The 25,781-nt window shown below is 40.1% G+C and overlaps 1 protein-coding gene across 1 annotated transcript in view; it reads right to left on the bottom strand.

The window, feature by feature from the left end:
* Positions 1-25,781, bottom strand: part of LOC127435661 (N-acetyl-beta-glucosaminyl-glycoprotein 4-beta-N-acetylgalactosaminyltransferase 1-like) — a 217,485-nt gene that overhangs the window by 95,549 nt on the left and 96,155 nt on the right. The window contains exon 3 of the mRNA XM_051689294.1: positions 8,302-8,403. Within this exon, the coding sequence (XP_051545254.1) occupies positions 8,302-8,403 (102 nt within the window). The remainder of the gene's footprint in view (positions 1-8,301; positions 8,404-25,781) is intronic.

Genomic DNA, 25,781 nt, shown 5'->3' with positions numbered 1-25,781 from the left:
GGTAACCAATGGGAGCGGAGCTTAGTGAAAGGTCAATTAGGCTGGCTTCAGGTTTACCTGACTCCAACTGGACGTTTCTTAGGGGCATTTACATAAGATGTGTTCTTGCCATGGTTGTCACTACGTTTTAAATAGTAGTGGGGACAGTTTTTTGGGGGGCTGGTGAAGTCATGAAGTGGCAGAACTCATGAATATTAATTATGTTATGCACAGTTAATGTTTTGATAAACATTCGTTTTTAATGACCAAATCAAGGGCTCCAAAAATATTTCACAAAATGTATTTGATAAATTGATCAGTACATATATCAGTGTCAGTACTGAGATTTTGTTAGTAAGTGGATAAATACATGTATCTGTAAGCTTTAGCCAGAATGACTGATTGGTCTCTTCGTAAAGTTTTCGCCTCTACTACTCTCATGATTCATTGTTGTTTTGCCCTGTGTTTCGCCTCTGTCATCTGTATCTAGTCTCCCATGCACTACATTTCCCATAATTCACTGCCCTGCTCACTACAAACTGTTCCCTATTGTTCTCACCTGTGTTTCATTTTACATCATTTATACCTGTGTATATATAACCCTGATGTCTGTTTTACCTTTGTCAGTTGTTGTGTTTCTCTCCAGTTCGTGCTCCGGTTTCTATCCTGTTTGTTTCCTTTTGTTTTTGCTTCCTAGTTCCCAGTCTTTCCCTGTTCCAGCATTTATCCTCTTTTAAATAAAATTCAGTTTACCGCCTGCTTACCTTGGCCGGTAATAGTGCAATGTTAATTCCGCCAGGCCAATAGCACTGACTTTTGTGAATAAAGCGCAATTGAAATATGCCAAATGTTTTTAAAAAAGAAGCATGTTTGCACTTAAAATATAACAATGACTTCAGTGCAGATAGCGCCTGGTTAAGATGGATTACAGTTGGTTAGAGAGAAACAATTTTGTACCTTGTGCAAAAGTGGCACACCTATTTAGTTAAACAGATAACACACAGGTTGAAAGTGCTGTTGCTGATATCAGTCTGTGCTTACCGAAATTCAAACTACTGCCCCCAGTGGCCGAAGCAGGAAGTGTTGTTGAACATATGAGCACCTGTGCGCTCCTGCTTCCAGGTGAAATGTCTACAGGGTGGCTCCAAAAGCAGGTTGTTTATGAAGTTGTAAATGATGTAATACAGTAAACAGGAATGCATATTTTATTAACTGTACCCCTTAACCCAAACCCTAAATATAACCATCAGTGGGGTAACATTTTTATTTTAGAGCTAAAATGCAACCTCTGAATCCTGCTCATCATTGAATATATGAACACAATTACTTCCTGGTTCCCACGGGATCAGAACCCATGACTCGTAGGTTGCTCGTTCAATGTGCAATCAGTAGTGCTAGAGGGAAATGTGTTCATACTTAATTGATGCAAAAATGTCTGATGGGAGAAAGCTTGTCAGTAATTCTGCTGAATGGGGTAGATTTCACGGTACAAGAACTTTCAGAAGCAACATGTCGATTTCCTGTTTGATCACGTGTTGGTTTAGTGAATTTGACCCACTGTCTGCTAAAAAAACATTTAAATATCAATATTAAAAAAAATTACATAAACTAATTACCACTAGCTTGACCTGAACAAAATATGTGTTCTTTTAAAGCCTACAGTAGAATCTGGACTTTACAATGCATATAGCTGATCCTACCAGTTCTACCGATCTGTTCTGCAAATCTCTTTCACTCAGAGGCCAAACTACAATGAGTATTAGTGTGTGTAATTCCCTCTGACACAAATAGAGATAATAAAAAGAAGTGTCTTTTTGTCACATTTTTCCTTATTACTTCCTAAAACATACATGTATTACATAGACAATGATATATCATAACTTACAGCAGACTATCCCTATTCAAACGAGTTCAAACACAACATAATATGATAAGCAGATCTTGAAATACTCCTCAGTGTGTACATGGAAAGACGATGTACAAGAGGGTGCTCAATACACTATTTGTGTGTGTGTGCACATGTCTGAGGATTTTATCTGTGCAAACACACATCCACATATGTGCTTATCCAAAGGATTAGGATGCTCCTGAACACTTAATATTTCTGTATTTTGTAGTCTAATCCATTCAAATCAATCAAATCAAATCACTTTATTGTCACACAGCCATATACACAAGTGCAATGGTGTGTGAAATTCTTGGGTGCAGTTCCAATCAACATAGCAGTCGTGACAGTGATGAGACATATACCAATTTACAATAACATCAAATTAACACAACACAATTTAAACATCTGTTATACACATAATTACACTCAACAATATACAAATAATAATATACAATGTACAGTATACAATACGCTGTTTTTGTTTTTGTTTTTTTGTTTTTTACTCTATAGATACACATTATTCAATAAAAATTAAAAATTAAAATATATATATATAAAAAAAGTATATATATATATATAGAATGTACAGTATTGTACTGTATTGACATTCAGGCTGTCGGTTGATAGTCAGTTGTTAAGAGAGACATAATATAATAATAATATAATTTATGACAGGCCGGTGTGAGATATAAGAGTAAGAGTAATAAAGTGCAGTGCTGATGTATACTGATCATGAGAGATCAAGAGTTCAGAAGTCTGATTGCTTGGGGGAAGAAGCTATCATGGAGTCAGCTGGTGCGGGTCCTGATGCTGCGATACTGCCTACCTGATGGTAGCAGTGAGAACAGCCCATGGCTCGGGTGGCTGGAGTCTCCGATGATCCTCCGAGCTTTTTTCACACACCGCCTTGTATATATTTCCTGGAGGGAGGGAAGCTCACCTCCGATGATGTGTTTGGCAGTTCGCACCACCCTTTGCAGTGCTTTGCGGTTGTGGGCGGTGCTATTGCCGTACCAGGCGGAGATACAGCCAGTCAGGATGCTCTCCACAGTGCAGGTGTAGAACCGTGTGAGGATGTGGCGGTTCATTCCAAACTTCCTCAGCCGTCTCAGGAAGAAGAGGCGCTGATGAGCCTTCTTCACAACGACTTCAGTGTGGACGGACCATGTGAGTTCCTCAGTGATGTGGACACCCAGGAACTTGAAGCTGCTGACTCTCTCCACTGGTGCTCCGTTGATGGTGATGGGACTGTGTTCTCTGTCTTTTCTTCTGAAGTCCACCACAAGCTCCTTTGTCTTACTGACGTTGAGGGAGAGGTTGTGCTCCTGACACCAGTGTGTTAGAGTGTGCACCTCCTCTCTGTAGGCTGTTTCATCATTGTCAGTGATCAGACCTACCACCGTCGTGTCATCAGCAAACTTAATGATGGCATTGGAGCTATGTGTTGCCACACAGTCATGTGTGTACAAGGAATACAGTAGTGGGCTGAGAACACAGCCCTGTGGGGCTCCAGTGTTGAGGATCAGTGATGAGGAGATGTTGCTGCCTATTCTAACCACCTGGCGTCTGCTTGACAGGAAGTCCAGGATCCAGCTACACAGCGAGCTGTTTAAGCCCAGAGCCCGGAGTTTCTCATCTAGCTTGGAGGGCACTATGGTGTTGAATGCTGAGCTGTAGTCTACAAACAGCATTCTCACATAAGTGTTCTTTTTTTCCAGGTGGGAGAGAGCAGTGTGTATTGTAGATGCAATGGCATCATCAGTGGAGCGGTTGTTGCGGTAAGCAAACTGCAGCGGGTCAAGATTGAGTGGCAAGACAGAGCAGATGTAATCTCTGATTAGTCTCTCAAAACATTTGCTGATGATGGGGGTCAGAGCAACAGGACGCCAGTCATTTAAACAAGTTATTTTTGATTGTTTTGGAACAGGCACAATGGTGGATGTTTTAAAGCATGTGGGGACTACAGACGAAGAGAGGGAAAGGTTGAAAATGTCCGTAAAAACACCAGCCAGCTGGTTCGCGCACGCTCTGATGACGCGGCCCGGAATGCCGTCTGGACCCACGGCTTTGCGGATACTCACCCGTCGGAAGGATCGGGTTACATCCGCTACAGAGACGGAGAGTGAACTACCCTCTGTAGCTTCAGCCGCGAAAGCTCTCTCCGCGAGGGCGGTGTTATTTCCCTCGAAACGAGCATAAAAATATTTAGCTCATCCGGGAGAGAGGCAGCGGTGTTCATGGCGGAGTTTTTATTCCCTTTAAAGTCCGTGATGATGTTAATTCCCTGCCACATGCTTCTAGAGTTGGTGGTGTTAAACTGTCCTTCAATCTTGCTCCTGTACTGGCGTTTTGCTGTTTTGATAGTTTTTCGGAGGGCATAACTGGCTTGTTTATGCTCCTCCGCTTTCCCGGAATTAAAAGCAGAAGTCCGCACATTAAGTGCCGCACGAACATCGCTATTGATCCACGGCTTCTGATTCGGATAGATTCGCACAGTTCTGGTCGGAATCACTTCCTCTACGCACGTTCTGATGAAACACATTACGCTATCAGCGTAAAGCTCGATGTCGTCATCAGAGGCGGACCGGAACATCTCCCAGTCCGTGTGATCAAAACAGTCCTGTAGCATAGAGTCTGATTGGTCCGACCAGCACTGGATCGTTCTGAGGGTGGGTGCTTCCTGTTTCAGTTTCTGCCTGTAAGCGGGCAGAAGCAGAATGGAAGAGTGGTCCGATTTGCCAAATGGTGGGCGGGGGAGGGATTTGTAGCCATCCCGGAACGGAGAGTAGCAATGATCCAAAACCCGGTCCCCTCGTGTGTTGAAACTAATGTGCTGGTGATATTTTGGTGCGACTGATTTTAAACTGGCTTTATTAAAGTCCCCGGTCACAATGAATGCGGCCTCAGGGTGCGCGGTTTCCTGCTCACTTATAATCCCGTACAGTTCCTTGAGTGCCCGGTCTGTGTCGGCTTGTGGCGGGATGTACACAGCTGTGATAATGACCGCTGTGAATTCCCTCGGTAGCCAGAATGGTCAACACAGAAGCATAAGTAATTCCAGATCAGGAGAACAGAAAGACTTGATGGAATGTACGTTCCTCTGATCACACCAGGATTTGTTGATCATAAAACATACACCACCTCCTCTAGTTTTACCTGAGAGGTCTTTCGCTCTGTCCACTCGGTGCATGGAGAACCCCACGGGTTCAATGGCTGAGTCTGGAATCTCAGCAGACATCCAAGTTTCTGTTAGGCAGATAATGCAGCAGTCCCTCGTCTCTCGTTGGAAAGAGATCCGCGCTTTCAGCTCGCAGAGCTTGTTATCCAGAGACTGAACATTTGCCAGTAGAATAGTGGTAGCGAGGGTCGATTTGCGCGGCGTCTTACTCTGATGAGAACGCCGGCTCTGTTTCCCCTTTTCCTCTTGCGTTTCCGCGGCTGTGCTGCCCAGACAAAGGGCTCCGCTGGCGTGTTTGTAAACAGCGGGTCGGCATTGAGGAATGTGAAGTCCGGTTTTCGGTGTGAGATCGCTGAACCAATGTCCAAAAGTGTTTGTCTGTCGTAGACAATAAGGCAGACAACATCCAAGACAAAAAACATAAGAATTGTAAACAAAACAAACAAAACATTGCTATGTTGTGTCGGAGCTCGCAACGCAGCAGCCATACTCGGCGCCATCTTGAGTCCACAGTCTCATTTCCAATGGCTGGTCATTTCTGACCGGAAACACAACAAGTGTAACAAATTGGAATAAAACCAAACAAAATTGAAAGAAAATGGTCCAAATTTTTGATGTGTGTTTTCAGATACCATATGCGAACAAAGTCAAGGGTTTTTATTCCAATTAGATTAAGTAAAAACTTTTTTATTCATAAAAAAGTAAGAAAAATGGTCAACTGATCATAAACCTATCACATTATCTAGCAGGCTAACACAAGTGAGGTTTTGTTGACATTTGTTTATGTAATTTTTTTGGTAAAGAAAACAACATTTATGAAAAATATAAATATTATTCCTGGCATATATACATATATAAAAAAATAAATACTTTGCAAAAAAATATATTTATTTATTTATTTTTGTGGTGGGTACAATCAAAATGTTGACAAATTTTGGCAGGGCAAATAAAAATAAATGTATTTTTATGTCGCAATTACATAGGATAAGAAACCCAAAATTGCGTTTTAATGTTTAAGGAGTATATTGCACCAATAAGGAGCTGAAACCTAAATTAAATTGATGTTTAACTAACAGTTCAGTTGCAAGAAATTATAAACTTTGTTTAAAAAAAAAGAAAGGGTTACATTTAAACCATGACTTTTTTACTGGTTTTAATTTTACAGTTAACTCTGATCATGTTGCCCCATTCATTAATACAAATTCCTAAACATACTTAAAACAAAATAAATTTATTTGAGAAGCAAAATTCTTTTCAAAGAATACATCTTGACTTTAATATAAACTTAATGTATCTTGTTTATTTTTCTCACCCCATTGGCATTTTTTTCTCTAAATTATCTTTTTCAAAAAAATGTAAAGCATAAGTTTAATAAAACCCAGTGAAGTTTATGCTTAAAGGAATATTATCGGTTCAGTACAAGTTAAGCTCAATCAACAGAATTTGTGGCATAACGCTGATAACCACAAAAATTTATTTTAACTCGTTCCTCCTTTTCTTACAAAAAAAAAAAAAAAAAAAAAAAAAAGGAAAAATCAAGGTTACAGTGAGGCACTTACAATGGAAGTGATTGGGGCCAATTTTTGGAGGGTTTAAACACAGAAATGTGAAGCGTATAATTTTATAAAAGCACTTACATTCATTCTTCTGTTAAACTTGTGTATTATTTGAGCTGTAAAGTTGCGTAAATCGTCATTTTTACAGTCGTTTTAGGGTTTGTTGAATAAGTTGTAAAATTGGCTGTAGCCTTACACAGAAAAGGTTTGTAAGTGATTTTATCACACTAAAATCATGTTAACACTCATATCCTTTATGTCTTTTGGCTAAACTTTTGAAACCGTGAGTGTTTTAACGTTCAAAATTGATCCCCATTTACCTCCATTGTAAGTGCCATACTGTAACCCAGATTTTTGCTTTTTAAAATTTTTTTAAAAAAAATAAGGAGGGATGAGTCAAAATGAATTTTTGTGGTAATCAACATTATGCCACAAATGCTGTCGACTGGTGCTGAAGCCGGAACATTCCTTTAAAATATATATATTTTTCAAAGAAGTAAGATGTTTTACAGAAATAATTTACTAAAAAAAATGAAAATTCACTCAAAAATGACTTCCATTTTGGGTTGTTTCTAAAAAAGCTATTATATGCCTTCAGAACCTTGCAATATGATGCACGAGATTGATTTAATTATACTTTTAGGTCTGGTTTAAATTGTAATGTGAGTCTGCCATTGAACTGAAAAGATGGACAGGAATATTTATTATTGTTTGTCCTTTTGTGCAATGCATAAGAAAAAAAAGTTTAAAACGACATTTTTTGGTGATTTATTTCTTTAATCTTATTCATTTTTGACATTTAAGTAAATGTATGTTGTGTTACGGATGTTTAGATATTTATACTGGAAAACAAGACAAAAAAGAAAATCAATTAAGAATTTTTTTTTTGTGCAGAATATGCACTCAAAAGAAAGCGTAAGAGCAGCATTTTTGCTGTTTAGTTAAACTAGCTAAACCATCATGGTGGTTTAATTGCAGGTGAAGGTTTTTATCACAGGTTAAAGTTTTAATTAGTGGTTTTTTAACCTGTGTTTAAAACTGAGTGGCAACACAACTCAAATGAAAATAAAGATAGACTAACATGTCATGGATTAGCTCCCAACCCATCCAAGGCCTCCGATATGCTAATCCAAATCAATTCTATCTCCCTTACTGTACTGGCTGAACTTGGAACAGTTCCATAATTAGCTGCTTGTCAAACCCAGTTGCACAATGTCTTACTATTACCTATAAGATTATGACATTAGGCAGACAGTTGACACACTAAGTGTGCCATGTGATCCAAGGGGTCAGGGATTGATTGGTTAGCTCGGGCATGCACGACCTGTTGGTAGATGCAGTAACCACACCATTTTTGCAGGCAAAAAGCATCTTTCTCGTCCATTCCATGTATTCAACTAACTAATATTACATGAACAACCACACTCACACTGGATATATATATATATATATATATATATATATATATATAAAATATATATAATATATTATGTTTTCTGCTCAATTTTGACAGTAATAGACTCAAAATTGCATGTTACAGAAAATGTCCCACGTCAACATGCACTTACTTTAGAAGGTTTGACAAGAGGGCTTGAGAACTTCTCATTAGGAACCCATAGAGCTACTAACACCAAAATAATATGAATGAGTCATTGTCAAACAGAATTACAAAAATAAAATGAAATGTATTGTGCCTATACCTCTGGTTTCCATTGCAACTTTTTGTACTTCTGTGAGAGGAACTTTCGGATTTTAGCTTTATCTCTATAATGAATGGTGCCAGCGTTGGGCTCATCTTCCTGCTAAAGAGACAAACAGACAGACAAAAAGAGAGACTTGTCAGGCATTTAATAACATGTCTTATTACTGTACTTTTACTGTATTTATCAAAAGTACATGTACAATGTTAATGTCAGGCTAAATTATAGTCTAGCCGATCAGTAACACCCATAAAGTGGAGAACTCATGTATAGAATGAATTTTAGGAGGAAGAATTTTTTATTATGTTGCTTTCAAGGATGAGAAAATTTAACAGGTGGGTCATTTATCTCCTAAAAACTCATGAAAGTCAAAGTCTTCTTTTTTTTCTTCTTTATTTTCTCCCCAGTTTGGAATGCCCAATTCCCAATGTGCTCTAAGTCCTTGTGGTGGTCTAGTGACTTGCCTTAATCTGGGTGGTGGAGGACGAATCTCAGTTGCCTCCGCTTCTGAGACCGTCAATCCACGCATCATATCATGTGGCTAGTTGAGTGTGTTACAACGGAGACCTAGTGCGTGTTGAGGCTCATGCTATTCCCCGCAGCATCCATGCACAACTCACCACGCGCCCCACCGAGAGCAAGAACCACATTATAGCGACCACGAGGAGGTTAACCCAACGTGACTCTACCCACTCTAGCAACTGGGCCAATTGGTTGCTTAGGAAGCCTGACTGGAGTCACTCAGCACGCCCTGGATTTGAACTTTCAACTCCAGGTGTGGTAGTCAGCGTCTCTCCTTGCTGAGCTACCCAGGCCCCTAAGTCACAGTCTTATTGAAGAAAGTGACCCTGGGAAACCATGGAAGGTGAAAAGATTTTTAGCACATAATATCCCACCTGCCTTAACAAAAATATTTTTAAATATTCTGTCCAAATCCTTTCAAAATCAAATCACATCTGAGTTACATTTCACCCCAAAATCAATAGAAAAACAACTCAAGTTATTGTGAGAGAACGCAAAACTATTTCAGAAAAATATTTCCCGCCCTGCCCTCTATGGGCTCCCTAGTGTTTAAATGTTCAGAATGGCATTTTTAATGTTTTTAATAATTTTTAGTTTGAATGTTCAGAATGGCATTTTTAATGTTTTTAATAATTTTTAGTTTGAATGTTCAGAATGGCATTTTTAATGTTTTTAATAATTTTTTGTATTCTAATCTTCTTATTAACCCATTCATTGATTGGACTGACAAAGATGAATATATTTTGACACAAAATTAGATATAAAATGCAAATTAACCACATTTTTGGTCTTGCCACAACAATGTAGTATATGAGTAATGTTAACTAGACTTGCTTCCATATTTAGGCCTATTTATTCTTTGTATTTTCTACTTGTTTTATTACTGACACGTTTATTTTTTGGGTGCTTAAAACTCTTTTAAACCTTTGATTTTAATTGTCAATTTTAGATTTTTTTGTTAATCACTTCTTTATGATATGTTAAAAAAAAAATATTTACACAGCAATTACAATCGCGGGAAACAATGTGTCATGTGCTCAAATGTAATATTTGTGAAAAAACGTTGCCAGCTGTATTGATACTGGTGCACAGCTGACAGCGAGCTGGTTGTTCAGACAACGGTATGCCGGTACGGTTGCCAGATATACAAGCCAGGAATCATTACACATGACTTAGACATTGCATTTTCATTATCTAGTATCTACCATCAAATGTTTTGGTGACCACGGCCCATTTTTAAAATATCCCAAAAACAACAACCTGAAATGCTGTAATTTTAACCCGCGATTGTGTTTCTAAATTACCCCAATTTGGCATGAAACCCTAACAGCACTGCTCACATGCTGCAGCTGTCCTGGGGAAGGGAGACCGAGAGGACAAATGTGCAATGCGCATCTGTGCTGTTCAGAAAAACTGTTCAGAAAAACAACAATTAAGTTTCCTCAGATGATTAACAATATTTTTTTTTATTTCTGCCTTATTTGTGGTCATTATGAGAGAAGTATTCTAAAAGTATTCTAACAAAATTTTATAAAGTAACTGTATTCTGAATAGAGGTGCTTGAAAACATAATGAGGGATCAATACAGTTACTTCATTTTTTTGTATTCTGAACACGTAACACCGTTACATGTATTTTGTTACAGCCCAACCCAGTTACAAATTACTAATTACGTCTCTAAAAATTGTAATCAGATTACTTTACTAATTGATTCTTTAAAAAGTAATCATATTAGTAATTAATTTTAAGTTACATGCTAAAAAACTTTTCACAGAATGTGTGTTTTTCTGCTCTATTAATTTAAAATAATTAAAATCTTTCCTCCTTGTTCATTGTCGCACACTCCTTGTTCAAGTCATACACCTAACACCACATTTCTCCATTCATGCCGTTCACATGACATGTCAATGCAAACATAATTTATTATTTAAATGTATTTCTCCCCAATTTGGAATGCCCAATTCCCAATGCACTCTAAGCCCTCTTGGTGGCGTAGTGCCTTGCCTCAATCCGGGTGGCGTAGGATGAATCTTAGTTGTCTCCACGTCTGAGATCGTCAATCTGCGCATCTTATCACGTGGCTTGTTGAGCACATTACTGCAGAGACATAGCACGTGTGGAGGCTTCACGCTATTCTGCACGGCATCCACGCACAACTCATCACGCGCCCCACCGAGAGCGAAAGCCACACATTATAGGGACCACGAGGAGGTTACCCCATGTGACTCTACCCTCCCTAGCAACCAGGCCAATTTGGTTGCTTAGGAGACCTGGCTGAAGTAAATATTATTATTTTAGAAATATGTGTAACCCAATTATTTTAATTAAATGTCATATGCTTAATTGAAAGTCAGTAACTGTAATCTGATTACAAGAATTTGAACTGTAATGTGTTACACTACTTTTGACAAAAACTTAATTAGATATCAACTAATTAATTTGTAGTCAGATTAAATTGTAGCAATATAACTGATATTTAAAGCAGTAGGCCTATAGTGGGCAATAGCAGTATAAAGTGTCACCATCCTGTCATGCAACTGGGATTAAGACATACACCAGCTTTCCCTAAGTAAGCTTAAATCTGACAGGACGTCATTGGCGGGGACACAGACTGCCATTCTCTTATGTGCTCAGTTCAGTCCTCTTCATATTAATCTCCGTCTTCAGTCATGTGTCACATGTCAGTGTTCAGAACTAATTGAAAACTCCACCGAAGCATCACAAAGCCAGATTAGGAATGGCTTAAATTCAATACTGTCACAAAGTAGTCACAGTAATAAAGGAATTGTATTAATTGTCACTTATTATCTGTCCCATTTGACAGGGGCCAGTTAGAGTGACTGGCTGTGTTCGCAATAGCAACCTCCATCCAACTATTACTTTTTCTGCAGTATATGGTATGTATATTGTGCAGAGTATGTACATTTTCTGTATGCATAGCACAGAATACCTGGATGACCTACAACATTTGCCAAAAAGTTCAGTACACAACAGAGTAGAGATGCACGAAACACTGGCACCATATCGGTTATCGGCCGATATGTTTTTTTATTTATTGGTATCGGTTCATAGGGATATTGATCAGACGATATTGGATATTTAATCATGGACAATCCGCCTATTTAGATTCTTGTTCTACTGCAGATTTCAATATAGTATAAATGTATAATATCGGTCAATTATTGGTTATCAGTCATATCGGATATCGGACTATATGTTTTGTCTTTTTATTGGTATCGGTTCATGGGGATATTAATTGGAAGATATTGGATATTTAATTTCAGACAATGTGCCCATTTAGATTCTTGTTCCACGGCAGATTTCAGTATAGTATAAATTTATAATATCGGCCAATTATTGGCTATCAGTCATATCGGTTATCTGCAAATTTCTTATTTTTGTATTTATTGGTATCAGTTCATAGGGATATTCATTGGACAATATTGGATATTTAATCACAGACAATATGCCTATTTAGATTCTTGTTCTATGGCATACTTCAGTATAGTATACATTAATAATATCAGACAATTATCGGATATCGGCCATATTGGTTATCGGCTGATATGTTTTTTTATTTTTGTATTTATTGGTATCAGTTCATGGGGATATTCATTGGAAGGTATTGGATATTTAATCACCGACAATCTGCCCATTTGGATTCTTGTTCTATGGCAGATTTCAGTATAGTTAAAATTCATAATATCGGCCAATTATTGGTTTTCAGTCATAACATGAAAATAATTATCGTAAAAAAATGAAGAAAAAAAAAGAAGTAAAATCCACCATGACCTGTTTGCTACAGATACAAATAAAAGTCAACATTAAATTGCAATTGCAACTGATTTTAATTCTATAATGTGACACATTTACGTGTGAAAGATTAAATTTAGCAGGAAAAAATGTTGGGCAGACTTGATTTTATGCTTTGGGAATTGATTGGATTGTGAAAAGTGAGTGTTCAATACCAGAATGAAACCAGACCTGAATGTGAGTTTACTTCAACAATACCTAAAGAGCTAATTGGCTATTAGTTAAAATTATATATTTATTTGTAATAATGTGCAAATTTTGACTCATTCACATTAAAACCAGGAAAGTGTAATATGAAACTAAATAGGGACAATTTTGATTGCATGTTGATTCTAAACATCAAGTCAATTTTCTGGTTACTTTCATAACCTCCGTTCCCTGATGGACGGAATGAGACGTTGTGTCAATGTAGTGACACTAGGGGTCACCCTTGGGAGCCCCAAACTCCTCTGATCTTTGAGAAAAGGCCAATGGGAATTGGTGAGAGGAATTTGCATGCCACTCCCCCGGACATATGGGTATAAAAAGAGCTGGCTTGCAACCACTCATACAGGTTTTGTGCTGAGGAACCGAGACAAGGTCCCAGCCATTTCAGCGGGTAGTTCACTGTTGTGGCAGGAGGGACACAATGTCTTGTTCCCTCCATCAGGGAACGGAGGTTACAAAAGTAACCAGAATGTTCCCTATTTGTCACTCACTCAACGTTGTGTCGATGTACTGACACTAGGGGTCCCTATACAAAATGCCACAACTAGCTGAACTATGTTACGTGAACTGGCGGTGTGAGACGGGCAGACCATTGTGTGCCTTGTAGCCAGCGCACCCGGACGTCACGTAACCTCCCCCAATGCTCTTACGAGCGTCGTACGGTCCCCTGCACCTCGGGGACAAGTCGACTGCCCAAAAAATGGTGACCGGCTGCCCCAGCCACGGCCTCTTCTCTTTCTTCTCCCCAAAAGGAAAAATCGTTCAGCTAGGGGCCATATAGCATCCGCGTCGGGGGGGTGTCACTCCCAAGGGAAAGACACCGCGGAGACCACACCCTGCCCAAAGGGGGGGGAAATTGTGTGGAAATATGTCACATGGTCTTACCAAGTCTTGTTGGCAGTGTCTCATGTGGAGAAGTCCCCGTGGTAGGTCCTACCCAGGGGGGAGGAGCTCTACAAATAAGGCGACCGGGGGCAGAGGGGCCTCTGCCCAAGGAAGATGCAGGTTCACAAATGGAGAAACCATCTCGCAGAAGACACATCACACAGGGTTACATATGGGAAACCAGTGCATGTGGAGCACCTATCCCAATACAGGGCCAAGTTAGCATACGTTTCTCCGCAATCTCACCTGCCACAGGGCTAAGGAGGAAGGACATCCAGGGTCCACAACTTCGTGAACACGACTGGGGGTAAAAAGCGCACGTCTTTGCCTCCAGCAGGGGAAAGGCGCTATACACAAGTGGTACACCCATCCAGCTGTGCCGCAACTTACCTGCTCGTACCTGACAACACACAGGACGAGACCGGCTCAACCCGGAGATTGTAGAACCTCGCGAAGGTATTGGGTGTTGCCCAGCCTGCTGCTCTCCAGATGTCTGCTAAAGAGGAACCATTGGTCAGAGCCCAGGAGGCCGCCACACTCCTGGTAGAGTGTGCTCGTATGCCCCAAGGGGGGCGGAACGTCCTGGGTGAGATATGCCAAAGCGATAGCGTCAATGACCCAGTGGGCGATCCTCTGTTTGGAGACAATGCTCCCTTTCCACTGTCCTCCAAAGCTGACAAAGAGCTGCTCAGAGCATATAAAGCTCTGCGTGCGAACCAAATAGATGCGCAAAGCACTCACCGGACACAGCAACGACAAGGCTGGGTCTGCCTTCTCCTGGGGCAGAGCTTGCAGGTTCACCACCTGATCCCGAAACGGGGTCGTGGGAACCTTGGACACATAGCCCAGTTGGGGTCTTGGTACCATGTGAGAATATCCCGGACCGAACTCCAGGCACTTACAGGGAACACCTGCAGGTCCCCTACCCTCTTGATGGAAGTGAGCGCAGTCAGGAGGGCAGTCTTCAAGGAGAGTGCCTTTAGCTCAACTGACTCCAGGGGCACAAATGGAGCTCCCCGTAGGCCCCGAAGGACCACGGAGAGGTCCCACGAGGGGACGAGACGTGGTCTGGCAGGATTCAGCCTCCTCGTGCCTCTAAGGAACCTGATGACAAGGTCGTGCTTCCCAAGAGACTTACCATCAACTGCTTCGTGGTGTGCTGCTATAGTGGCCACGTACACCTTCAAGGTGGAGGGGGATAGCCACCCACCAGCCTCTCCTGCAGGAAGGAAAGCACTGACCCGACTGCGCATCTCTGCGGTCTTCACGAAGAACACCACTTGGCGTACAGACACCACTTCAAGGCATACAGGTGCCTTGTAGCGGGAGCACTAGCCTGAGTGATCATGTCTACCACCGCGGGCGGTCACTTAGGTCTTCCACGTCCCATCCAAGGGCCAAATGGGGAGATTCCAGAGGTCTGGTCGCAGGTGCCAGATGGTGCCCCGTCCCTGAGAAAGAAGGTCCTTCAACAGGGGAATTCGCTGGGGGGGTGGGCACATGGCACCCCAGCCATGCTTGGAGGAATCTGTCATAACCACGTCACGCCTGGACACCTGCACTAAGGGGACCCCTGCCCGCAGAAATGCAAGGTCTGTCCAAGGGCTGAACAGGCGGCGGCAGATCGGCGTAATGGTCACGCAATGTGCCCTGTGGTGCCATGCCCATCTCAGGACTCGAGTCCGAAGCCAGTGCTGAAGCGGTCTCATATGCATCAACCTGAGCGGCGTGACCGCCGCCGAGGACGCCATATTCCCCAGGAGCCTCTGAAATCGTTTCGGTGCGACTGCGCACACTTGCTCGTGAGGCGCGCCATCATAGAGACTGAGTCTAACTCCATGCCGAGAAAAGAGATGATCTGAACCAGGGAGAGCTTACTCTTTTCCCAGTTGACCCGAAGCTCCAGCCAGCTGAGGAGGTTGAGCACCAAGTCCCTGTGCGCACAACAAATCCTGAGAGTGAGCTAGAATCAGCCAGTCGTCAAGATAGTTGAGGATGCGGATGCCCACTTCCCTTAGCGGGGCAAGGGCTGCCTCTGCGACTTTCGTGAAGGCGTGATAGGGACCGAAGGGGAGGACCTTGTACTGGTACGCCCAGCCCTTGAAAGCAAACCGCAGGAAGGGCCTGTGTCGAAAGGAACCAGGGCGGGGCACAGCCGTGAGCAGCACTCTGAGCCCAGGAACCAATCATCGAGCCACGAGGGTTCAGGGAGGAGTGGAGGGTTCCATTCCAGCCCAATGCTCGCAGCTGCCCGGGCAAGCAAGGCCACCAGCTCCACGTCAGCCTGCGACTGGGTGACCACACCCAAGGGTGGGAGCCCAGTCGAGTCCTCGGCATCAGACTGGATGAGCCTGCTCTCCGATGCTGTGATCGAGAGCTCATCCTCTTCGCGAGACACGAATGAGATTGTGAACTCGCCCTGAGACGAGCGTACTGGGGAATGGGAGGTCCGTGGGGGGTTTCCTGGTGGAGAAGCTCCCATTGAGGTCCCCAAATCGCCCCCAGTGCTAACCGCTGTGGCCTCATACCCGTAGGTAGAAGGACTGAGGCGGGGAGCCGCTGGGGTGGCTTTCCCTCTGACGAAGGAGAGCAATGACAGCAACGTTGCCATGGTCATGTTCTCGCAATGAGGACATGACCCATCCACGAACAATGTTTCCACGTGGGCAGCGCCCAAGCACGTGAGACAGCAGTCGTGGCTGTCAGAAGCGGAGAGATAGTGACTGCAACCAGGAATTATAAACAGACGGAAAGGCATCTTTAAAAAGACGCTCCATCTGTGCCACTCTTTTAGTAAGAAAATATACTCTTTTATTAGGAAGAATATACTCTTTTAGCTGCTGAAGCGCCCAGGGGCGTTTCTGCATACCAACGGTGCAAGAAGGGGAGAAACCGCTGTAATGCGCTGTAAATCCAACAGCTTTCGAGGTGAATGGATCGGCGGAGGAATTTAGCTCGCTGAAACACAACCACTCGGCTCCGAAGAAAATATCTGAATGAGTGGTTGCAAGCCAGCTCCTTTTATACCCGTATGTCCGGGGGAGTGTCATGCAAATTCCACTCGCCAATTCCCATTGGCCTTTTCTCAAAGATCAGAGGAGTTTGGGGCTCCCAAGGGCGACCCCTTGTGTCACTACATCGACACAACGTCGAGTGAGTGACAGATAGGGAACAAGAAAACCAAACCTGAAAAATCCTTCAAGCTCAAACTGCAACAGATTTTAAAATACAGTGACTTTCAGGTGAGTTGTGCTCTTATATTACAAGAGAATTCATCAAACTAAAGCTTGAGGCTAGAACTTGACTATCTATGACTTATCAATGACCAACGTTTTTCAAAGTTGTAGCCTCATCTATTATAAAAATCACTTCAAAACTGATCTCAGGTCAGATTTCCTGGACCCTAGACATCTGGAGGCGTTTGGAGGAACGAGCCCAGAATATTAATGAGGTTAATTAAATCTCATTTTTCAGGGTAAACAGGCTAGGTCTAAGAGTAGGAGACCAGGGCACATTTTTCACGTCTGGATATCCAGCAGAATGAGAAAACACAGCCCCTCCACAAATCAAATTTTAATTTTCTCTGCCCTGTATCGTGGATGATAATGACCTGAGCCATGTGTTTCATCAGTCATCCTCATCTCTGCTCTGATGAACTGTAAACACAAGCTAGAGAAGAAAACAGAGGTGTTGAAATAACAAATACAAGGTTAACATATTCATCCGATTAAAAGAGCTAAACACTGAAAATACTTCATGTTTACAAAAACCTGCTTCTGCTGTGTTTTCTCTACATTCAATGGGTGAAAAAAAGTGGGTAAAAAATACGCCTTTTTCCTCATGTATGTTCTTTAAAGGGGCTTTCAAACATGTTCCAATAATTTCCATTTATACGCATATGAATAAATGAAAAATAAATGAATAAATAAATACTTAATATAAAGAACTACCAAAGTATACTAGAACATGTGCAATGTCATATCTAATATTCATGAGAGGGCTAATTATAAGTGCAATTTTCGTGCAAGCGCAAAGCACAAGTGGCCGTGGGTGGAAGTGTTTTCGGTATTTGTGGGTGTATGTACGCAAACTGTGGGTGTATTGTATGTTAATGAAGTGGTGCAAAGTGCAATTTGCTTAATGCTTAATTTGCTTAATGCTTAATTTTCTTAAACTCAGTTCCTGCATATGCAGATTGGTGATTCCACCAGCAGGTTCATGTCCAAACTCTGAAAATACTATATAGTGGAACATCTCATTACGTCCTTGACAATCACTGTAGTAGCTGTTTTATTAAGCAAAAATGTATGAGATTTGTATTAAACTTTCTAGAGGTCATGGCTTATTTTTTAATTCTTATCATAATTATTATGTTTATATTTACCATTGTATTTATCATCTAGTTTGGATTTGGGGAAGTGGTTATATACATATATATATATATATATATATATATATATATATATTATGAAGTGGTGTAAAACTCGTATATAACCACCTCCCCAAATCCATATATAACATTATATATATATATATATATATATATATATATATATAAAAACATTATTTTTTTTTTTTTTTTGAAGTGTAATTTGAATTTAAAAATATTTTTGGTTTAATGTTTGTGCAATGTATGGTTTAATGTGTGTGCAAAAATCCCCATATCCCCTGATGTGTCAGTTGATCAATATGATTAATAATACTTACATTCTCTTTTGTATGGAGCGTACAACCAAAACCTGAAGAGAACCGCATTTTCCAAGCATATAAAGGAGCATGTCACTGTCATAGAATGCCTGACATTCAACAAGGACGCAGTTAATGCACACAAGTGCGTAAGTCCATATTTCTATTAATCTTATTCATTGTATTATGAATTTACACAACTGACTTCTTATAAATGTGTTGTTTTTATTTATATCGCTGGTGCTTGACAGGGAATGGACTATATAATAGGATGCATACGGTGCAATAACTGGAGAAGAACCTCAGAATAAAATTTCTCTTGAAACAGCCCAGCCTACGTTGCGCGTGCAATTTCGCCATACCCACTTGCGCCCAGACTTAGCACGTGTGTAAAAATTACCCGCCGACCACCAGGGGTCGCTATTCATGTTTATTGTTCATTTTGTGTCTTTCATTTGTTCATGGGTTTTGTAGTTCTTTTTCATGGTTTTGTTCATTGGCCCTTGTGTTCATTAGTGTCAGATGTCCCTCGTTTCATTATTAGTCTGTGTATTTAATCCCTATGTTTTCCTCTGTTCATTGTCGGGTCTTGTTCTGTTTATTTCAGACTATAATATAGCTATGTGTTCAAGTTTTGCATTTTCTCCTGTGTTTTGCGATTTTCTTCAGTGTGTTGTGAGTCTTTGAGTTTTTCATTAAATAACTGCATTTGGATCCAGCATTTTTCAGCCTGCTATTGTTAAAACATGCTTGCATGAAAATATCAAAACTTCCTACTGACTTTGAGCATATGACTTATCACACAGTGCTGCGCTTAGCACTCTTAAAATAGTGCTCTGTATCTCATAGTACAAAAAATCAAAATGAGGCAAACTAAATCCTATCCAATTTTTTACCAACCAATTGTTCCCTTTTCAGCCTCTCTCATAGCTTCATCATCATCTCAGATCAAACCTAATAAAAAGAGTCTATGAAAGAAAGCATGAGAACGGAGAGCTTGTCATCTATTTTGCTTGCCATGTCCTCAAAATAGCATTGATTTCCATTGACCAATGAGACAAAGCTGCAACCATGGACACAGTTTCTGGACAGAAGGCTGGAAAATCAAATGAAGGGCTGGAAAAACCATGGAAAATGTACACCTGGCTATGAAATGTAAGAGCAAGGTCATATTAAGTCAAGTCATTTTTTAAAATTATTTTATTTATTTATTTATTTATTTGTATAGCGCTTTTCACAACACACATCATTTCAAAGCAGCTTTACAGGAAGTCATGCATTAACAAAAAAATGAAACTAATATCTATAAAGTCTTAGAGTGTTCATTGTGTAGTTTGATTAAATATGACTGTAAATTGTGTATAGAAATGAAATAACTAAATAATAATTGTATTTAGAACCCCTGTGAACAAGCTGAAGGCGACTGTGGCAAGGAACACAAAACACCATAAGATGTTGGTTAATGGAGAAAAATAACCTTGGGAGAAACCAGGCTCACTGTGGGAGCCAGTTCCCCTCTGACTAAACAACATGAATATAATGCCACTTATATGAATATAATGCCAATATCTTTATTAATATTAGTTATTTATGTGCAGTGCAAGTCATGGTTTTAAATTTGTAAATTAAATTAAGGTCCATTGTTTTAAAAAATAAATAAATATATATATCTTTGAAGTCCATCCTAGATTAACTGCAGAAGTTCACATTGATGCATTGTCCTTAGTTAGTTGGCTGATGAAGGCTTTTGTTGGCAATTAAATGATAGTCTATGTATTCCATTTCAAGAGTGTAGTCCATCAACAGACAAAGGTGATGAGGGCAGAGATTAATGAGGTGCATCGCAGGTCATTTCTGTGAAGTTCGATGGGGTCCATCCTAAATCCAAGGTTCAGGCAGTGGCATATGAAGTATCCCATGTCTTACAGTTGGAGTTGGCATCAGTTCATCCTCTGAAGTCAAAAGACTCCAGTGATGCCTGGCTGGCACCGGCTGTAGTTTGTCGTCATCTTTCAGCGACACATAGCCGTGGAGTCCGACAACAAACAGGAACAGAGCTGGATCTGGCTGGCTCTGGTAACTTCTGGATATGAATCCCAAGGTTGAGACAAGGAAACAAAAAAAATTACATATTAGCGTACATGCCATTCAATTTTATGCTGAGTTATAGATCATGGTGGATGTTTCTGGTTCTGGCAGACCTAACTAAAGCAACCTAATTGTGAGTTGAAGGATAAATTAGGTGTATGCCTGGGTAATAGATGAATCTTTAGTATAGACTTAAACTGAGTGAGTGTGTCTGCATCTGAACAGTGTTAGGGAGACTATTTCATAGTTTAGGAGCCAAGAATGAAAAGGATCTACCACCTTTTGTGGATTTTGATATTTTTGGAATTAATAACAAGCCAGAATTTTGTGAACGTAATGAACGTGACGGAATATTGCGTGTCAGAAGGTCACATAAGTACTGTGGAGCTAGAAATTTACTAAATTTAACAGGAAGCCAATGTAACGACGATAGAATGGGGCAAATATGATCATATTTCTTGGTTCTAGTCAGCACTCTGGCAGCTGCATTTTGTACCAACTGAAGTTTATTTATTGAACTTGCTGGACATCTTCCCAGTAATGCATTACAATAATCTAGTCTTGTGGTCATGAATGCATTAATTAGTTTTTCGGCATCAGCAATAGAGAGCATGTGTCATAATTTTGCAATATTTCTCAGGTGGAAGAATGCTGTTCTACAGACATTGGAAATTTGATTTTCAAAGGACAGATTGGTATCAAATATAACACCTAAATTCTTTGCTGTAGAAGACGACGTAACAATACATCCATCGAGAGTCAAATTATATTTTAGCTGCTTATTTTAGAGGTTTTTGGTCTAATCATTAGTACCTCTGTTTTGTCGGAATTGAGTAGAAGGAAATTTCTGGCCATCCAATCTTTTATTTCATTGATACACTCTGCTAATTTGGAGAATTGTGAATTTTCGTTGGGTTTAGAAGAAATATAATGTTGGTTATCATTGGCATAACAGTGGAAACTTATTCCATGATTCCTGATAATATCTCCCAGGGGAAGCATTTATAAGGAGAAAAGCAGAAGTCCTAAAACTGATCCCTGTGACACTCCATACTTAACTTTTGTTTGATTTGACAATTCCTCGTTTACACATACAAAGTGGTAGCGGTCTAATAAATAGAACCTGAACCATAATAATGCAAGTCCACAAATGCCAACATAATTCTACAGCCAATTCAAGAGAATGTCATGATCTATTGTGTCGAAGGCAGCAGTAAGATCTAAAAGCACTAGAAGAGAAATGCAGCCGTGATCAGATGATAAGAGCAAGTAATTTGTAACTTTGATAAGTGCAGTCTCTGTACTGTGATGGGGCCTAAATCCTGACTGAAATTCTTCCTTTATTCCATTTCTCTGAAGAAATGAACATAGTTGGGAGGACACTATCTTTTCTAGTATTTTCGACATAAATCGTAGTTTTGAAATTGGTCTGTAATTAGCCAATTCTCTAGGATCAAGCTGTGGCTTCTTAATAAGCAGTTTGATGACTGCCATTTTAAAGTTTCTTGTAATTTCTAATAATATTAAGAAGAGGTTCTTAGGTTACTGGGAATACCTCTTTTAAGAGCTTAGTTGGTATTGGATCTAACATACATGATGTGGCTTTTGATTTTTTGGTAAGTTTTGTTAGCTCTTCATGACCTATGACAGTGAAGGATTGAAGTTGCTCGTGAGCAAAATTATGAGACACTGTTTTCTGGGGTGCTGTGACAGTTGATTGCATAGTTCCAATTTTATTTCAGATTATTTCAATTTTATCAGTAAAGAAATTCATGAAGTCATTACTATTGTGCTGCGACTGAATATCTGGTTCATTTGATGCTTTATTCCTAACAAATTTAGCCACAGTACTGAATAAACACCTAGGATTGTTGTGGATTGTTGTGTATTTGAGTTTTCTCAAATATGCTGACCTGGCAGCTCTTAGTGCCTGTCTGTAGCTACAGACACTATCCTTTCATGCACCGCAAAACACCTTTAATTTTGTATTCTTCCACTTGCGCTCCATTTTCCGAGCTGCTCTCTTGAGAGCATGAGTGCGATCATTGGATTTTTTCTTTAATTTTCTTTAATCAAAGGGGGGCGACACTATCAAGAGTGCTAGAAAAGACTGTATTTATACTTTCTGTTATTACATCAAGTTCTTGTAGACTTTTTGGCTTACAGAGTATGTGAGACAGTTCTGGAAGATTATTAGTGAAGCTACCTTTAGTGGTCGAAAGAATAGTACAACCTAAATGATAGCGTGGTGTAGATTGAGTGACGTTAGCTGATCGCAACAAACAAGAGACGAGGTAATGATCTGAGATGTCATCGCTCTGTGGTAGAATTTCTATAGTATCAACATCAACTCCATATGACAGAATTAAATCTAGTGAATGATTATGGCAATGAGTTGGTCCTTTCACATTTTGTCTGACTCCAAGAGAATTGAGAATATCGATAAATGCTAATCCCAGTGTGTCATTTTCATTATCTATGTGAATGTTGAAGTCACCAACAATTAAAGCTCTATCTACATTAACTACTAGATCTGATAGAATATTTGCAAATTCACCAGAGTAAGGCCCGGGTGATCTATATACTGTAGCAAGGGCAAAAGACGACAGAGAATTTTTATTTATATCTGACGGTGTCATATTAAGCATTATTAGTTCAAAAGACTTAAACTTATTTCCTGTCCTCTGAGTAACACCAAAAACTTCACTGTAAATTGTAGCAACACCTCCTCCTCGACCCTTCAGGTGAGGCTCATGTTTATAACAATAACCGGGGGGAGTAGATTCATTTATCTGGTTTAAGCCAGGTTTCAGTCAAACAGAGTGCATCTAAACTATGATCTGTAATAATTTCATTTACAATTAGTGCTTTGGTAGAAAGATATCTAATGTTTAGTAGCCCTACCTTTATATGATGTTTATCTTAAATTTTTTTTTTTTTTTAAGTTTGACCTTAATAAAAAAAATTCTAAATGATTTAGTGAGAGTTTTGTGTTTGGTAGTTTGAGGAACAGACCCAGTCTCTATGTGATATCTAGGTGATACAGTCTCTGTGTTGTAGTTTATGTGACCTGTGTGATGTCTCAGTGCAGCTAGCAGATGTTCGGATTAACCAGTTTTTCTACTTCCTGAGCTGGGCCCCAGTTAGTCAAATACTATCATTATTAAGACTATGAGCCAAATTAGTAGAGAGAAGAGCGGCACCTTCACTGGAGAGATGGAGTCTGTCTCTCTTTAGCAGGTCAGGTCTACCCCCAAAACTCTTCCAATTGTCTATAAATCCTATGCTATTCTCCAGACACCAATCAGACATCCAGCCATTCAGTGACACTAATCTAAGATAAACCTCGTCACCACGATGAGCAGGTCTGACATAATTTTTGCAAGTTCACACACTTCTTTAACATTATCTCTATTGATCTCCAACTGGTGAAGCCGGACATCGTTAGTGCTGACATGAATAGCAATTTTAGAAAATCTACATTTAGCATTAGCCAGCACTTGCAAATTTTATTTGATGTCAAATGATCTGGTACCCGAAATGCATTTAACAATAGTGGCTGGAGTCTCTATTTCCACATTCCTTACAATAGAATCACCAATTATTAGGGCTCTTTCAACATGATTCTCAGTGGGTGCATCACTGAGTGGGGAGAATTGATTGGAAACCCTAAAAGGAACAGGAGAGTGATGTCGCTTTGCTGAGTGAGTATGCCGCAGAGACGTCACCCAATCTGCTTGCTGAGGGGGCTCTTCAGCCAGAACCAAAGTGTGTGTGTTGCTCGCTGTACTACCAGCATCCAAAACTGTATCTACCAACATCTCTTTCTCACTGACCTCCACTAGCATTCGGATGCGTGTCTCTAACTCATTAATCTTCTCTGTCAGCTTGACTAATTCCTCACATTTATCACCCCTCTATGTAAACCCCTCACTGCTGATGGAAGAAGCTGTAGTAAACATGTGGCATGTAATGAAGGAAGCAATAACATGAGCAGATGCCATGACTTACCGCAGTTGTTTGTTGTTGTTGTCATTGTGGTTGTTCTTGAGCGGCAAGGGTTTGAGATCAGTGTGGTTCCTAATCAGCAGATGTTTGAGATTGATGCAATAATCCATGTAAATCACAGTGGAAAAAAACAAATTCACGCTGTCAAGATGTGAGATGTAGACAAGCAGAAAAAAGCGGAAAAAAAAGACAGAAAACAAAATGAGAGAAACAGGTGTGCGTGGTAAAATACACTCAGATGAAACAGTAGAAAAGTGGAAAAACCAGAAGCAACGCGGTAAAATGGCTAAGGATAAAAACGATGAACGTTTAAGAATATGAATAAGCAATGCTAAGCAGGCTAGCAAGCTACAAACACTCATGCAGTGTGCTGTCAGCAACAGGAAGAGACGTCATTCCATAATAGTTGTTATTAACAACCATCACGAAGACCTCCACCCAATATCATGACTTCAGCATTGACAACATTTAAAATGTTGCATGTTCAACATTTAACATGCATCTAACATTTGTGTTTCTATTTTTTTCAAAATGGCCTTGGTTATTGAACATGTGGTGAAATTATATTAACATAGACTGATACACTTCTCTATTACTGTTGTCAAAGACACACTTCTGTTAAGGAATCTTGAATCAATATGGCTAATAAATATAAAACTCCTTGAAGCCCTGAGTAGTAAATGACATCACAGAGAGCAGCAAAAATAAAAGAAAAGGGAAGTTACGAAACTCGTTGGTACTGGCAGTCACATGATTAAATAGACTCTGAGGATGTTATATATTCTCAAGTGCATTCATTCAAGTCCTCTTTATTAATGTATATAGTCTCAGAAAACTTTTTTTAGGGAATGTTTCTTGTAATCCACAGCGATTGGTCAAGATCATATGTTTGGCCCTCGTAAAACCCACAAGCAATCAGTGTATTTGTATATGCACTTTTTGTAATTTATGCCACATTAATAATTATTGCTCCATAAAAATAATTTAACAAATGTTATATTTTTATATAATGACTTCTTTTATTTTTTTCTTTCGACAGCAAAGGGGGATGCTCCAATGGCTGCAGTTTTCCATCCAGAGTTGCTGAAGCAGACAATATTTAGACCCCTTTTTCTAGGTTCTTCCCCTTCAGGGGTGAGCAGTGTCGGGCTGCTCAGTTGTAATGGCAGCTGCTGAAGAGACACACTGCTCCATCCCACATCTCAGCGACCATCACTCCATTACTGCCTGCGTGCATAGTTTGGCTAGGTACTCCCAGCCACATCCTTGGC

The sequence above is a fragment of the Myxocyprinus asiaticus genome, chromosome 46 (genome assembly GCF_019703515.2).
Source record: "Myxocyprinus asiaticus isolate MX2 ecotype Aquarium Trade chromosome 46, UBuf_Myxa_2, whole genome shotgun sequence".
Lineage (NCBI taxonomy): Eukaryota > Metazoa > Chordata > Actinopteri > Cypriniformes > Catostomidae > Myxocyprinus > Myxocyprinus asiaticus.
Note: the sequence above shows the minus strand (reverse complement) of the source record. Positions and strands in the feature narration are given on the sequence as shown.